Source organism: Poecilia reticulata, chromosome 17 (genome assembly GCF_904066995.2).
Source record: "Poecilia reticulata chromosome 17, P_reticulata-male-v2, whole genome shotgun sequence".
NCBI classification, from domain to species: domain Eukaryota; kingdom Metazoa; phylum Chordata; class Actinopteri; order Cyprinodontiformes; family Poeciliidae; genus Poecilia; species Poecilia reticulata.
In genome coordinates this window covers 15345091-15360630 of record NC_088846.1, presented here as the reverse complement: position 1 = coordinate 15360630, position 15540 = coordinate 15345091, and the positions used below count along the sequence as shown (strand labels likewise).

General features: G+C 39.3%; 2 protein-coding genes across 4 annotated transcripts; both read left to right on the top strand.

The window, feature by feature from the left end:
- The first annotated feature begins 42 nt into the window (after nt 1-42).
- On the top strand, nt 43-6775 carry espnlb (espin like b). 3 transcript variants are annotated; one of them, XM_081597755.1, is made up of 6 exons: nt 43-1923; nt 2643-2713; nt 2956-3088; nt 3793-3911; nt 4196-4375; nt 5093-6775. In XM_081597755.1, exons 2-6 carry the CDS (start codon nt 2699-2701, stop codon nt 6686-6688), a joined length of 2043 nt encoding a protein of 680 aa, XP_081453881.1. In that variant the 5' UTR covers nt 43-1923; nt 2643-2698; the 3' UTR covers nt 6689-6775. The 3 variants fall into 3 exon arrangements, with proteins under 3 accessions (XP_081453881.1, XP_081453880.1, XP_017165336.2); XM_081597754.1 differs by having other exon boundaries at nt 43-2038; XM_017309847.2 differs by having other exon boundaries at nt 43-2713.
- Nucleotides 6776-7828: 1053 nt separating this feature from the next.
- rab6bb (RAB6B, member RAS oncogene family b) lies at nt 7829-15064 on the top strand. The gene is made up of 8 exons (XM_081597758.1): nt 7829-8064; nt 11254-11312; nt 11838-11891; nt 12335-12440; nt 12552-12663; nt 12795-12888; nt 13431-13497; nt 13932-15064. The coding sequence occupies exons 1-8, from the start codon at nt 7995-7997 to the stop codon at nt 13994-13996; spliced, it is 627 nt and encodes a 208-aa protein (XP_081453884.1). The 5' UTR covers nt 7829-7994; the 3' UTR covers nt 13997-15064.
- The last annotated feature ends 476 nt before the right edge of the window (nt 15065-15540 follow it).

Sequence of the window (15540 nt, the reverse complement as noted above, 5' to 3'; positions counted from 1 at the left end):
TATTGGAGGTACTGAATCGGGAAACTTAAATATTTCGTCTTTATAGTTGCTCACAGATTAAGATTAGGTCCCTTTTTCTTAAAGTAGATTCTCCAATAAAACGAATGCTGAAGCATTATTAAAATAACAAAAAAAAATTATGATTTAGATGTCATTTATTTGTCCCCAGTCAAAATATAGCTTACATTTTTTTAAAATATAAAAGTCCCTGATTTGTATTAGAAGTTCTGAAATTCTTTTTAGCAGATTGTTATACCTCACTAATATTTTTAATATGACTGTGTTTTCAATAGAAAATCATGATAATTAACAGAACTTAAAGGCTTGAAAATATCAATTAATGTGTAATTAACGTATTTCACTTGGTCCCAAACAAATGAACTTTCCTATAACACAAAAATATAAAATGTTCTTTGTTTTCAGGTTGTCAAACAAAATGTCTTAAACATTGAACGTCTCTAAATGATTGTGTTTGTGCGAACAGATCGAGCCTGTTAATGGATAATGGCTCTTCTCGTGTGTGTTGCATAACAGTTTGTGCTGTTCTTCCAGGTGGACACATGGGCTAAGCCTTTGTGAGGCGTTCTCTGTGCAGGACTTCTATTATTGATTACATTATCACCATGTTCTCTCTGCTGCAACACAGTATCGCTAAAGTCCCATTAACAGAGGTAAGAAAACGCGGGCTTGATACAAAGAGGCCCCAGTCAGAGGCAGGGGCCGTTGCCTCTCATATTTCTCTTCCTGCATTTGTCTCCACATCTTATGTACACACACTGTACTGTTTTACAGTGACGGCACATTTTTGGATAAGTTTAATTATGGCAGCTGGTAAACCGGATCTGGTAAAAGAAAAAACGTTTGAAACGATCAAAAAAAAAATTATGAGAGAAAAGAGGACAAGAGTAACTAACCTCTGTAACTGAGTCATTACTTAATGAGTACTGTGCAAACGTCTTCATCCATCTGTTAATTTTTGAACCTTTACTTTCAAAGTTCAATGTATTTCTTGTAACCCTTTGTAATATTATCTAGCAGTGAACCTTACACGTAGAGGCTCTTTTTAAATTGTACAATGGGACATTTGACACAGTCACGTTTGATGACTCTTGCAGCTGACTTCTTTTAAATCTGACCATTTTGAGATCTATTTATTTTTAAAGATGATGTGGTGACCCATGAATCATTCAGGCATAAGATACGTATTGTTTTTATAATTGAAAATCTAGGAAAGAACAATTTTACTTTACACACCATTATGAGCAGACTACTACAACGACACACATTGCTTCCAATTATTTTGCTGAAAATCTGAATAATATTAGATATATTCTGTTTGTCTCACCTACAATAGTATTTTAGTGCTAATGATATGATTCTATATACTGGAAAGTATAAGGACCAGACAGCAGGGTTACAAAATACCCTCCAAAGGCCTAAGAAGAACTGTGGTAGTTTTATTTACTTAGAAAATGTACCAGATATAAATCTTAATAAAACAAATATGTTTTTATCCAATACATAATTTCTGGTGATGCGTTGCTGTCCTTCAGTTCATCACTATCGTGACCCACAAAATGGTGCCCACAGCTTTGTGGTTTTCAGACTAGTGCCAGTAGGGGTCGCCAAATCGACACAAACCATCTGCAAGTGTTGGGGAAAGACATACTACCGCCTTTAAGGGGCATGCTGCACTAATCATGTACCCTCTACACACACACACTTACACCTGATGGTGTGTGTTCAGTAGTTTAGAGCACTTTGTCCCCCACATACATTCACAGAGCTATCGTTTCTATACCTCCAGGTCCCAGTCATTCTATCCCACTGCTTTAATTATGCACACTCAGAGGGCCCCCCTGTCTGAGGTTTGGATCCAGTTGATGCTGCTCACTGGCTTTATTGGTTCTTGGCTTCTACCAGGTAAAGAGCGAGACGTGTGTGTTTTCTTCTCTTGCATTTTCAGCTGAATGTTTCTCTTGTCAGTTTAAGCTTTGCGTACTGTTGGCATCCTCATTGCGCTGCAGGGGAGCAAAATGTAAGTGTGAGTAGAATTTTGCTTATGATTATCACAGGAATGTTTATAATATTGCTTATTTTTAAAAAAATTTAGATCAATTAAAGGTGAGACTTTTCTAAAAAATATAGTTACCTAAGTTGCCATTTAAAAAGGTTTCTTTAAGATAAATATACTCAATGTAAAGTTGCTTTTCTAATTTGTCAAATTACTCTGCTTTATTAATCAATGTAAAACAGGAAACCTACATGGTTTCCTATATGAAGCATTAACACTGTAATACTTACAGCTGCCAGAATAATGCAGTTCAACATGTGGATAAATCAAAACATGGCTTGAAATAGATAATATGTTTGGATTCAGTATTCAAAGCAGCGTCTCAGTTGCTCCAACAGGCTTTCTCCTGCACTCTGCTGGGGGCTACTATACATCCACTGCCCAGGCTCCAGTTTCACCACTTCCTGTCTCAGTTTCTAGCACTATAGCCTATGTCTTTACATTAACTCGGTGTGTGTTTGCTATTGGGCAATGTTCATCTCCTGGCTGATTGTTGTGAAGCCGTGTCTCATTTCTGCAGCATTTCCTTATTCTCCTGTTATATTGGTCTCTTTTGTCTTTTCAAAAGAGGGGCTGCTGCTTCTTGGATCTGCCAGAGTGTGAGATAGGAGGAGAAGAAGAAGAATGGAGAACAATAAGGTGACCATCGATCTGAAATAAAAACCACCTCAGAGGAAGGAAAATTAAATGCTTTAAGAACAGGATAAATAGTTGCATTTGATGCAGCCACTAATTGCTACGTTGCGTTGAAGATTAAAACTCAAGTAAGGTAGCGTTAAAGGAAGATTTTGGAACCAGAACATATTGAAACAAAAGCCACATATTGGTTCGGCTGTCCTTTAGAGCATTGTTCATGCCTGCTGTGTGTGTCTCCCCAGCAGCCAGTGAAGGAGGTTCTCCCCCTGCCTCGCCACCCCACCCCACTTCCTGTGACCTCCACCTCTCCAACCCCTGCTGCCTCCTTGAAAAAACACCCTGTAGGGTCCATGCAGCAGGTTCAACTGGCCTCCTCAGGTAATAAGGCCAGAGATGTCGCTATGTTTCTGCGGACTATAACTACAAGTGTCATCGGATTTTATTTGGATTTTAATACAAAGAAGTGGATTTTTTAAGTGAGGGGTAGACATAATTTTCTTTTCTTTTTTTCCCTCTACAAATAAAAATCTGAAAGTATGGCATACTCATAAACTCTGATGCACATAAATAAAATCAATTGCAACCAGTTATTTTCTGAACTTACCTAATTAAGTCTGACTTTGTGATTTCGTAGCTTTTCATCGTGATGCTTTTGAGGCTTCAGTCAAGCCTCAAAAGCATCACGACAAGCAAGGAACACACTACTAGTGGTGAAAATTGTGGGGACATTTAAATCTGTGTTTGATTGTAAATTAATATAATTTTTCAACATCTCACATGGAACTGCTTAAAAAGTAGGAAGAGTATAGTATGTGTCCAAACATACCAATAAATGGTTGCCCACTCAAGGCTGGGAAAGGTAAGCGTTAATCAAAGGGTCTACAGTAACTCTGGAGAAGCTACAGAAATCCACAGCTCAGCTCAGAAATCTGACTTTTATACAACAATGAAAAGAAGTTTGAAATTATATAATTTTAAATATGCTGTCCACACATTCAAAAGCAGACTGTCACGCATTGCTCTAAGCCATATTTGTAAAACCATATGATTTGACCTTTCACCTTTGTTGTATTTGCTTACAGTGGTGACATCCTTCAATCACCTGAGGCCTCCAGAGAGAGACCTCACGCCGATGTCTCGGATGAAGCCTATTAAATCGCTGAAGCATGCCGGCTTAACTGCAGTCTTCACCGGGCAAACTGTGAGTCATGTGGCGCAGTCCTCCAAGTGAACATTACACCCTCCGAAAAAGTTCAAACCATCCTGACTAAAAAAAAATATCCTCTTGCCAGAAGAATCGCAATTACATAATTACAAAGATAAAAACAGCGTTCGGCATTTTAAGCGAATAAAAGGCGCCTGCAAGTGCAATGAAATCAAATGGATAAACTGCAGTTTGTCCAAAATTGAAATATCTTAACATGCATGGCTAGATATCCGGACATCAGTGGCGTCACTCTGTATTGTGTCATTGAAAACCAATAGTGGCTTGACAGCGAGGAGGTGCAGGAGGAGGTACCAAGTGTCAACATGATCTTGGCTGACATTGACTCGCTGGTGCCAACCCACGATGAAACTGGACGCCCCATACCAGAATGGAAACGGCAGGTGATGGTTCGGCAGCTCCAGGTCAGGATGCAAGATGAAGAGGTAGAGGAGGCACAGGTACTCCTTCATTGTTTTGTGTGGAAACCCCCCCACCCCATCGCCAAAAAACAGAGCACACTGTTTTAGAAAGAAAACAACCAATAATGTGAATGTCCAAATAATAATGTAAATGCTTTTTAATTTGACAATCCTCGAAAGATTAGACATTTTTTTAATGGAAACAGCCCCAGAGAGAGTGATGTTTATAGACATTTTGAGTGAAACATATTAATGGTTTTCTGTCCAGTTTTGATAAAGTTGAGAGAAACAACAGAAAAATTACTATTTGGAAGACCACACGGACTTTGGAGGTATGAAACTATCGAGCTTGAAAAAAATTGCAAAACTCTATGAACTCTGCACATAATGTGCTTTATCAACCTTCTCTGTGATTTTTCTTGTGTTTTTTATTGTGGATGAGTTGCTGTTGCTTCTGATTCCTTTGAAGGAAATTTTACATATGGACTTATTGCACATGGTGGCTTCCTATCACAGACTTTCAATACTGAAATTCACAGATCTCCCATTCTTTAACAAAACAGTGTACATAACTCCTGAATTTAATGATTTGGATGCTTGATCCAATACTTTTGTCAAAGTAGTGTATGTCATCAGATGTTAAACCTCATTATTGTCATCTGTACTTTTGTGCAAAATGCTAAACTTTTATTATTATTCTTTTTAAATCATGCATCAGAATTGTGAATTATTTTTATTTATTTATTTTTTTTGCAGAATATGTTGAATGGCTACATGCCACTGGATTCCTGGAAATACTCCCAGACTCACAACGCCATCTTAGGGCCCTTTGGTGAACTGCTAAAAGAGGAAGATCTGGTTTACTTGCAGCAGCAAATTGAGTCTGTTTCTCTGCAGAAACGTTGCCAGGCTTATGAGTTAGAGTTGACCAGGCTAACCGAGGAGTTAAAGGCAATCTTACCTGATCCTATCGTCAATATTTCCCTCAACAAGGAGATTCTACAAAGAATGGACTCTGAGGGAACAATACCCTTGACTCTACCCGTCTGGTGCGATCGTGTCTCAGAGATTGTCAAGAACATGTCTCTGCTGGTGGCCAATCTGACTAAAATGCAGAGAAAAGAAAGCGAGTGGGGGTCGGTGGGAGGAATGGTCGAAGGGATGAAGAGTTTTCAGGAAAATATAATTGCCTCTGAAATTGATTTGGACTCAAGATTAATGCAAAATAGCCAAGAAAAGGAGTCTGCCTCTGCGGGGACATCCAGTGTATGCAGGATACCCCATATTGGGATGGCGTCTGCTTTCAGCCATCGCTTGGAGAGCAGCAGCTGCAATAGAGAAAAGAGAGAGAAGGTGGAGAGGGAGATCCAGCAGTCTGGTGTGTCAGTAAAAAACCTCAGGTCCAACTTTGAGGGTCAGATTGGAAGCATTTACCCCTTTGCTGGGGTTGTACATGGAGCACAGCGGCTGAAGGGCAAGAATTGGGTTGGACCATCAGCAGGAAGCAGTGATGACGTGAACACACTCCTTAGTCATGGCGCCATTAAAACCTGTGGAGCTGTGATGGAGACCACCAGCTTAAGGAAAGAGCGGATAGTTGTGTTATTCCTGAGTCACTGGAAAAAGTCTGCATATGCCATCTCAATGAGAGCAGCAAGACAGAGACAAGAAAAACCCGCAGCATCAGGGAAAGCGGCTACAGCTCAGCTGAAACAGCAACCACACTCTCTGTTCCGGTTCTGCCAACAACGAGGTGCCGTGGACAAAATGTTAAACTCCTGGAGGAATAAGCTGGCGTTAAAGTGCACTCCAAAATCCCACTTGGTCTCCTCACATAGTTCAAGTAACTCCCGCTTTACCTACTCCCCAGAGCAGTTCCTACCTGAAACCGATGGAGTCTCAATGAGTCACGACAGCTTGACCCTTGACCTCTTCATGCTGGGTTATTTCCACATCTTAGAACAAGACCTGCCTGCTGAGGAGAGGAAGATGAGACATCTCCTCTGCTTTGAGGTTTTTGATCATGTCAGCTTCTTCCCCTGGGAGAAGGTGCGGGATTTCCACAAGGCCGTTCTCCAGGAAATTCAGTCTGGGAGGCGGCAGTGGAGCGACGGCTTTGAGGACCTCAAAACTCAATTCTTCGGCGAATCGACACCGTGTCGCTGCCCGTCATCACTGGTGCCAGGCTTTAAACCTGTACCCAAGGTTATAGTCCAAAATGCAAGTCCAGAGGAGAGCGGCAGTGACGCAGACGTTTCCTGTTTCAATAATGAAGATATATGCAAATATATCGATCGCAGTTTTGCTTTCTGGAAAGAGAAAGAGGCAGAACTGTTTGACTTTGAACACTGAGCTAAAGTTTGATGGGGGGTATATTTGGACAAAAGGACATTGAAGAGCTTGCTTTAGATGGATCCTAAATAAAACACAGAGAAAGTATTGTTGTTGATCAGTTATTGAAAACAAAATACTCCAGTATTTTGAAGGACCTTCACCAATTCTGCAAATAGAGAAAATGCGTTTGAATTTTACATTTTTAAACGCCCAATGTCTACAGATGTCCAAGGTTTCCAACTGCAGTTTTGTTGAACACAATTAACCCTTTCATGCATAGCGGTCACTGCAGTGGATAGTTGTCTTAAAGCCATTTTCTTGTGTTTCACATTGATTTTTATGCACACAGACCACAAAAGTGGACACCAATGAATCATACAATACACAATCAACTACGGGCCATCCGCTGTAAGTGTAAAAAAATATTTATTAAATCCAATATGGCAGACAAACAAAAAAGCTACTCAGGAATATCCAGTTCTTACTTCTACTTTAGAGGACTCTTGCAGGTAAAAAATATATTGTGACATTATGTAACCCCTATAGATTAATTTTAGTGATGTATTTTCCAAATAACAACTTTGTATTTGGAGAAAAATACAACTGATCACCTCGTAAAAAAATTTAGATTTTTCTTTTTACAAAATTTTTGATTTTTTTTTACAAAATTTGTTCTCTCAACTTTTTTTTATGCCTTAAGAAAAATTTTTTTTTTTTTTTTAAATCCTGACATAAAGGATGAGAATTCATGCATGGACGGGTTAACTGTAAGATTATATAGATAATTATATCACTTATCATAGCAAATAAAAAACACGGCATTTAAGATACAAGACCAATACAGAACAATACTTTTAGCACAGAAAGGTTGTCTTAATAAAAAAGGTGTTAACTGTCTTCTTAGAGATTCTTATTTTAAAAATGAAGGCCCTGATTTTAACTTGATAAATTAATTCAGATCCAATCAGCTCATTTAAATTGAGGCCGACGATTATGTCAACGGGTTTTTAATTTCTATCGATGACGTTTTCCTGTTCGTTACGTTTCCATCTCGAGGAAGGAAAATCATATCTGAATACGAACGGAAAGGTGAGGGATTTGAAAGAGGTGAGGTCGCGCAGGCGCAGACGCTACCTAAACTGACAGGACGACGCTGAGCTGCATTCCCACCATTCTGTGAGGAGAGGAGGATCCTCCTGCGCACCCATAGCCGAGAGAGAGAGAGAGAGAGACAGAGACACGCAGGCCGATAAAGAAGAACAATATACATAAAATACATATTTAAAAAAACAAACAATCTAAGTTAGGCTTTTCATCTGCCACCATGTCAGCCGGAGGAGATTTGGGGAATCCCCTGAGGAAATTTAAACTCGTGTTTTTGGGAGAGCAAAGCGGTGAGTCAGTGATCGGTGAGAGGTTTGGACGTCGAACATGTGTGTGTGTGTGTGCATGACGAATAATACGTATGTAATCATATTTTTTGACATGTTAAAGAGGTTAAATTGAATCCAGAAGATGTTGGCCTGGGTGTATGTGATGCCGATGTTAGTGCTGGCAGCATCAGTGGGACCAGGATAATTTGATTAACGGAAGACAAAAAGAAGAAGAAGAGAAAAAAAAAAAGCCGCATATGCGTAAATTCAACTTATACATCAGGAAATATGATTGTGAATGAGTGGATGTGTATTGTCGCAAATGCTCCTAACTCGTATCACAGCAGGAGAAATGAATGGGGATGTTTTGATGTGCTGCAGTGACCGTGAAATATCTTCCTTATCTTTTCCCTGTTTTTATTCTCCATTCCCTTTTCCTGACATCCCACATGATTCTTACGCATGAACACATTTCAAATATCTCCCCTTGGTCAGTTTTCTGTATTTTTACAGTCTCCCATCTGTCAGTTCGGGACACACCCTAGACTGCCGATGTCTGTAGCATCTCCAAAGCACGCAGTCTCTTGCTCTGTCCCATAAATGATCCCAGAAAAACAAGAAAGGCTTGACATCACTGAAAGATTATACTGCGTTATCAATAATCCTTTCTTTTAGGGTAAGAAGGTCTGTGATTTCATGCGATGGGATAAATTCACAAGAAGATCAATAAAGGTTTAGTGCCTGAAGACGTGCTCAGATATTAAGACACCAAAAGTGGCAGCAAAAAAAAAAAAAAGTCAATATCCTAATGATAAAGAAAAGATAAGCAGCTCTGATGTGACAGTAGGTCTGTGATTTTCACCGTGATGTCTTAGTGTGTTTGCGTGTGTGTGCGCGTGTGTGTCTGTTTTATTTCTGTGGGAGAGTGTGTCGACTAAAAGCATCTGTGTGAGTGTGTGTTTGTGTGGCCTGTACTGCAATGTTTGCTGTCCATGGTGCTGAAGACAGGCCTGGTGTGGTTCAATAAGTCTTCAAGGCTGGAGTGTTAAGGAGGCCTGCTGGACATATATGCTTTCCATCCACACTCATGTGCCGATGTGACATAAAATCTTCCTGTGGATTGATGTAAATGAGCAGGGAGAACACAAGGCCCACTTTGGTCCATCTGTTTATGTTCCTAAATGTCTTAATTGAGATTAGTTCATTTCAGTTCACTTATTTGATCTATATAGTGCCGCTTCACAACGAATGTAAACTCAGGACATGTTACAAAAAAAAAAAAAAATCTAGTTCACATCCAGAAATCATACTCCTAGAATTCAGTTGTATAGACAGGTTCAATAAAAAAGCATTCCTTTAATTGATCTCCATGATAAAACACTGCAGTCCAATGAAAATCCATTATGCCAATTGGTAAAATGTTACAGAAACCCTGAGTACATCGACACTTGACTTGACTATACAATCCTTCATCTGTTTGGTAACATCGAGTTTCATGTGGCAAATTCTGCAATATTGGATGCAATATTTTCTATTTGTTGTGCATCAAAACTTTGCTTTCCTGTGTGTTTGGCCCCTCAGATAGAGCAGTAAGGAAAATGTAGTTTACTTCCAATTAATTTTGTTGTTATAATTATCAGCAATAACATTTCAGTGTCACATTTTCCTGATATCATGCAGGCCTAATTTTGTTTCCTCCCCTGACTGCTTTATAAATTGCTGTCTCAGAAACAATTAGATGATAGGAGTTTTAAGTAACTACAAACATGATTTGTTAAAATGTCAAAGAAGAGGTACATTTTAAATTTAATTTCCTTAGGCCTTGAGGCAGTGTTTTGGCCCTGTGGTGCAAGGATGCAGAAAGTAAGGCTTAACGCCCAAATCACCCTTTGTTTATAGAGTGTTAAGACTTGAAATCAGCAATCACTTTGCTGTCAGATTTATGCAGAGTAAAATTTTCTATGCAGCATGTGACTATGTTTATTCTACGTCTCCGTTAAATGATGTTTAACAGGTAGTTATTCCCTTGTTTATTTGTATTCTGCTTATATATTTTAGAAGTAGTAGTATTTTTTTTGTTAGTTTTATTTATTGTCTTAAAGCAGAGATGCCCAAGTTCAGTCCTTGATCTCTACCGTGCTGTAGCCTGTAGGGGCCTCCCTCCTCCAACGCACCTGAATCAAATGAGTGGCTCATTACCTCTGCAGGGCTAAAATGCTGATGAGCCATTTAATTCAGGTGTGTCGGAGAATATTGCAGAAGTCAAACAGTTTGCCTTACTTAATGTTTTTCTTCATTGTTAGAATATTGACCATTTTGGATTTGTCATTTTATCGCTTTGTAGTTTGGATTGCTTTGTACATGATTTTTTCAGGAAGAAGACCCAAGGTTTCAGCCAACCGGGCTCTTCCAGAAAGTTCCTAAAAGGCTGACCAGATGGGGGGTCTACTTAAAATATTCACATGGCAAAATAAAACAATAAACCAAAGCAGAATTTCAGGAGTTTTGTTAGTCTGTGGCCATATTTAGGGGAGTAAGGAATAAGAAACCTGAAGCGAATAATGAACTAAAATATCAGCATGCTATGAAGGGCAACAAAACAAATAAAGTGCATTTGTTGAAATAAAGAGGGGTAGGAGGTAGCCGATCACCAGGAGGGCTGTCTGCCATAGGATCATTTGTGTGGCCCATATACTAACTCCTACCTACCTGGCTGATGTTATGTACTCACTTTGACAGCCAATTATTTAAGGCAATTTACTCTGATCTACTCACAGTCTCCTCCAGAGCTGCACAATGTATTCAGTATCTTCAATTTCACATTTGTAAATGTCAACTTTGACCCAATATCATGCAGGCCATTATACTGCCATGCATACTCTGTGTCCATGGCGCAGTGTATCCATAACATGGTCTAGTTGGATGGACTTAATCATTCTTTTTGCCCACATGTGATATAGATCTCATTAAATGGAAGGATAAAGTTCAAGGGAAGGGGTGGATGAGAAATGGAAGAAAAGGATGACAAAGTGTGTTAATCGCAGACCCGCTTATTTGATTTTTTTTTCATGAGAAACCATTTCAAATATTAGATATTCTGCTTCTGACACACCTTTTGTAGAACAACTCCATTTGAGGAAATAGTTTGATTAAACATTTTACTAAGTGTTTCAGCTAACAAAACCGACTTCTGTGTGTTTTGGGTTTCAGTGGGGAAAACATCTCTCATCACCAGATTCATGTATGACAGTTTTGACAACACATATCAGGTGAGGCTCAGAGCTCAAACACACACACACACACACACACACACACACACACACACACACACACACACACACACACACACACACACACACACACACACACACACACACACACACACACACACGTGTAACATGTGAACGAACCTGTTAGCAAGTATTGATTGAGTATAGATCTGGTCAGTAAGTGCACTTCAGTATTGAATGATTGGGAAATTTGTTTACGCAGGAATAACACTAATAAGTGTTTTTGAACTAAAATGTAAACTGTGAACTAATGAATCATATTAACGGCATTGTGACTCAATAGATTTGTCATAATACATTCAAGTTTTTTTTGGTTTTTTTTGTAATAACCAAACTAAATGTACTAAATTGTATCATAGCACTATGAGTATTTATTTTTTTGGGCAAAATCTTTTTTTGTTTTTTTTGTTTGCTCAGTTGATTATTTCTGTAGATACATTAAAATGACTGCTTAGACCAGTAAATTGTTTAAAAACTCAGTTTTTCACCCTCTCTTTCTCACAGGCAACCATTGGAATTGACTTCCTCTCAAAGACCATGTACCTGGAAGACCGGACAGTAGGAAATTCTGATGTTCATTCTGGAACTTGCATGTAGAAACATTACACTTTTAGGGTTTCAGTACGCCAATGTCATTGAATGTCCTAGCTTCCGCTGTGTTTTGACTAATCTTTGATTTGATTTGCTTAAGCGCTGCTCTCTTTATGCTCTAACATGATTATCTGAAGGTTATTTCTCCTAGTAAGAGCTTTGGAACATTTTTTTCCCCCCTTGCAATAAGCCGTAGTCATGGATCATCTTCTTTAACTTGTGCAAATGCTATTTCTGTAGCGGGATATTATCCCCTGCCAGCCTGCATGAGCTGATATGGGCTTATCCCCCAGAAAAAGGGAAAAAAAAAAACCTTTACTTGTGTTTAGCTTGTGTGAAGTTTAACAATTTATGTACAAACAGCTGCTGAGAGTGTGCACGTGTGTTTTTGTGTGTGTGTTCGCATTCAGGTAAGGCTGCAGCTGTGGGACACAGCTGGACAGGAGCGTTTCAGGAGCCTCATTCCCAGCTACATTCGGGACTCTACAGTGGCGGTGGTCGTCTATGACATTACAAGTGGGTCCATGTTGAGCCCTTTTTTAAAAAAAATAACTAAGTGCTTTTGCACACTAGTATTTAAAGTCACAGCGAGACGCCGACTCTAAATTGACGCGTCGATCTCCACAGACGTAAATTCGTTCCAGCAGACCTGCAAATGGATCGACGACGTCAGGACGGAGAGAGGAAGTGATGTAATCATCATGCTCGTGGGCAACAAGACAGATCTGGAGGAGAAGAGGTAAGCACTGTGTTTTGTAATCAACTCCAACATTTAATTGCCGCTTAAAAAAAAAAGACTGTTGAAAGCAACGCGTCAGAACTGAATGAATCAGCCTCAGATGTCGAGTCTGGCTGGATTTTCCCCTGCAGGCAAATCACGATCGAGGAAGGAGAGCAGAGAGCCAAGGAGTTGAACGTCATGTTCATCGAGACCAGTGCCAAGACAGGCTCCAATGTCAAACAGGTGATCCTGGCTGTTTCACCGTATTTTTTATTTTTTTACCGCATTTATGGTGCAACTTTAAAGCAAATTCACAGGCAAAGACAATTATAGTATTTTATATGGATGTAATTGATGGTAAATAGCAACAATGTCTGATGTCTCAAAATCTATTAATATGTATGTACAAATGTAGGACAAAACTAAATAATGGACAAGATGCATCAGCCAATAAAAGTCTGTATATCTTTAAAACAACAATGACTCGTCAACATTTGTTTTAGTTGTGTTTGTATTTGCTTTAATTTCATGAAAATTAAAGCAAAAAAAGAGGAAAAAGGCATCCATTGCAGTTTTAATGGATGCCTACAAAAAATCTTGCTGAAATGAATGATAAACAATATTATTTCTAATGCTAAAATGTAAATCTTTACTCTATGCAGAAAGATCCTTGGCTGGGATTCGAACCCAGGGACCTTTTTTTCTAATAGTGCAAATATAAAATATAAAAAATAAGCCCCTATCATATATATATTTTTTCTTCACATTTTTATTTCTCTTTCCAGCTGTTTCGTCGAGTCGCGGCCGCCCTACCTGGGATGGAAAGTCTGGACGACGCAAACCCCGAAGGCAGTATCCTTTACAGCTTTTCTGATGCGCCGTTTCGAGAGCCAAGCGTCTTGAGAAGCTGGCAAGCTTATTTTTAATCTTTTAGTGGCTGCTGGCAAAAACACAAACAGTCAGACGAGCCTTCTGTCTATACAGAAGCATCCGCCATTAAACGATTTATGCCTGAGAGGCGAGGATTGCACAGAGCCAGGAAAGAGGCTCTTGATGCAGGGGTTTGGCACCACATAGTGGCTGTCAGAAAAGTGACAGCAGCAGAGGAGGAGGCACTTGGAGAATAATGTCAATTAATTGACGAAATAGAGTTTAAAATAGATGCTGTGTTTGATTTATTTTCATTCACCATTTTGTTCTATTGTGCAAGAACATGCACTGAGAATTACAGATCTGATGCTGATGCTAGGAGTCCCAGTGTGTTTTTCTTGACTGAACCTTCCCAGTGATTGACATCAAGCTGGACAAACCAGCAGAGCCCACCGTCCCGGAGGGCGGCTGTTCGTGTTAATGCAGAGCTGTTTCTGGATGGCTCCCCTCACACCCATAGGCTTTTGTTGTGTTGCTTTATACTGGCTAGCTTCCAGTTGACTTCTCTAATTGGATATAGAAGCCAGACCTTGTATCTGATTGGACAAATCAAATGTTATCTTTCAGTCTTGTTCAGTTGTAAGATATTGTATACTTTGTCAATATGTAAGACTGGAGGAGGAGGGTAAAAAGATAAACAATAAATAAATAAACATGTTGCGTTGAAGAGGAACAACTAAAGAAGAAACAGTGTAGGAAGAAAAAAACCCCAAAAAAACGAGAAAAATGGGGCGACCAACAGAGTTCTTTTCGCTGTTATGTTTTGTATTTTTTATAAATAAAAAGGGAAAGCACCAAAAATGATGCCTAAACACGGAAGGGGGAAAACGTCGGAGGGCCGGCCGTTTCTTCTGACGGCCGAACACGTCTGAATGTCTGCAGCACGCATGCACGCTGATTTGTTCTTTGACCTTTGACCTGCCCTCCAAGGTCTCTGCGCTCTGGAAGGAGGCAGAACATCTTAGAATGTTTTATAGCATCTCTCTATAGCATCTCATGACAAAGCGTCTCTCATTTGATATTCCCCCACAAGGGTCAAACAACCAGTAGGTTCACCTAACAGTAGCTGTGAAAACGTGGCTCTCTTTCTCTCTGTCTATCTCACTCTTTCACACTCTCTTTTGCTCTCTCTCTCTTTCTCTTTTATAGAACAAACTGTACTGTGGTAATAAAAAAGAAATAATAAAAAAAGAGCTAATAAAACAGACAGCTTACTGTTACAATCCCCTGTCCCTCCAGATTACCCTCCGCCGTTCCTCTTTTCCTCCCTCTGCCTCTCTCCTTTCAGTCTCCCTGTCCCCCCATCCCGGTAATACACATATAACGATCCACTGTAATGCACTGCACTGTATATAATAATGTAATATGTATGTTGTGAACGTCCCTCTGTAGAAGTGGTCCTTGTTCACCAGTATGAATAATGTAATAATGTTTAATGATTAATAAATTACAGATTAAAGGGCTTCACTCTCCTAACCATCTACATTCACCTGGCAGCAAAATGGTGTATTTCCTTTTTATTATTTGTATTTTTAGAATATATTTAGTTGAATGGAATAGAATAGAATATACTTTATTGTCCCCTAGGAAACATTTGTCATATAAAGAAATAAACTAAAACTGAACAGAACACCAAAGACATCGCACACCTTCCAGGCCTCAACATGCTGTCTATTTAAATAAAATGTTGATTCAACATTTTGACGGTGATGGTAACAAAAGAGTATTTAAAACAGTTCTATTTAATTTTTGAGTTTCTGTTCTTTCTACCGGAAGGCAAGTGCTTGCATTATTGAAAGGAAAAAAAAAATCCCCAAATTATGTGCTTTGGTGAGAGATTATACTTAAACAGACTTCAGTTCAGGACATCCATATTCTGTACCTGCTTACTCTTGCAGAGATGTGGGTAATGTCAAGAGTTCGTAAGTCGAGAGGTGGTGTGACCCCCGAACAAACCAATCCATC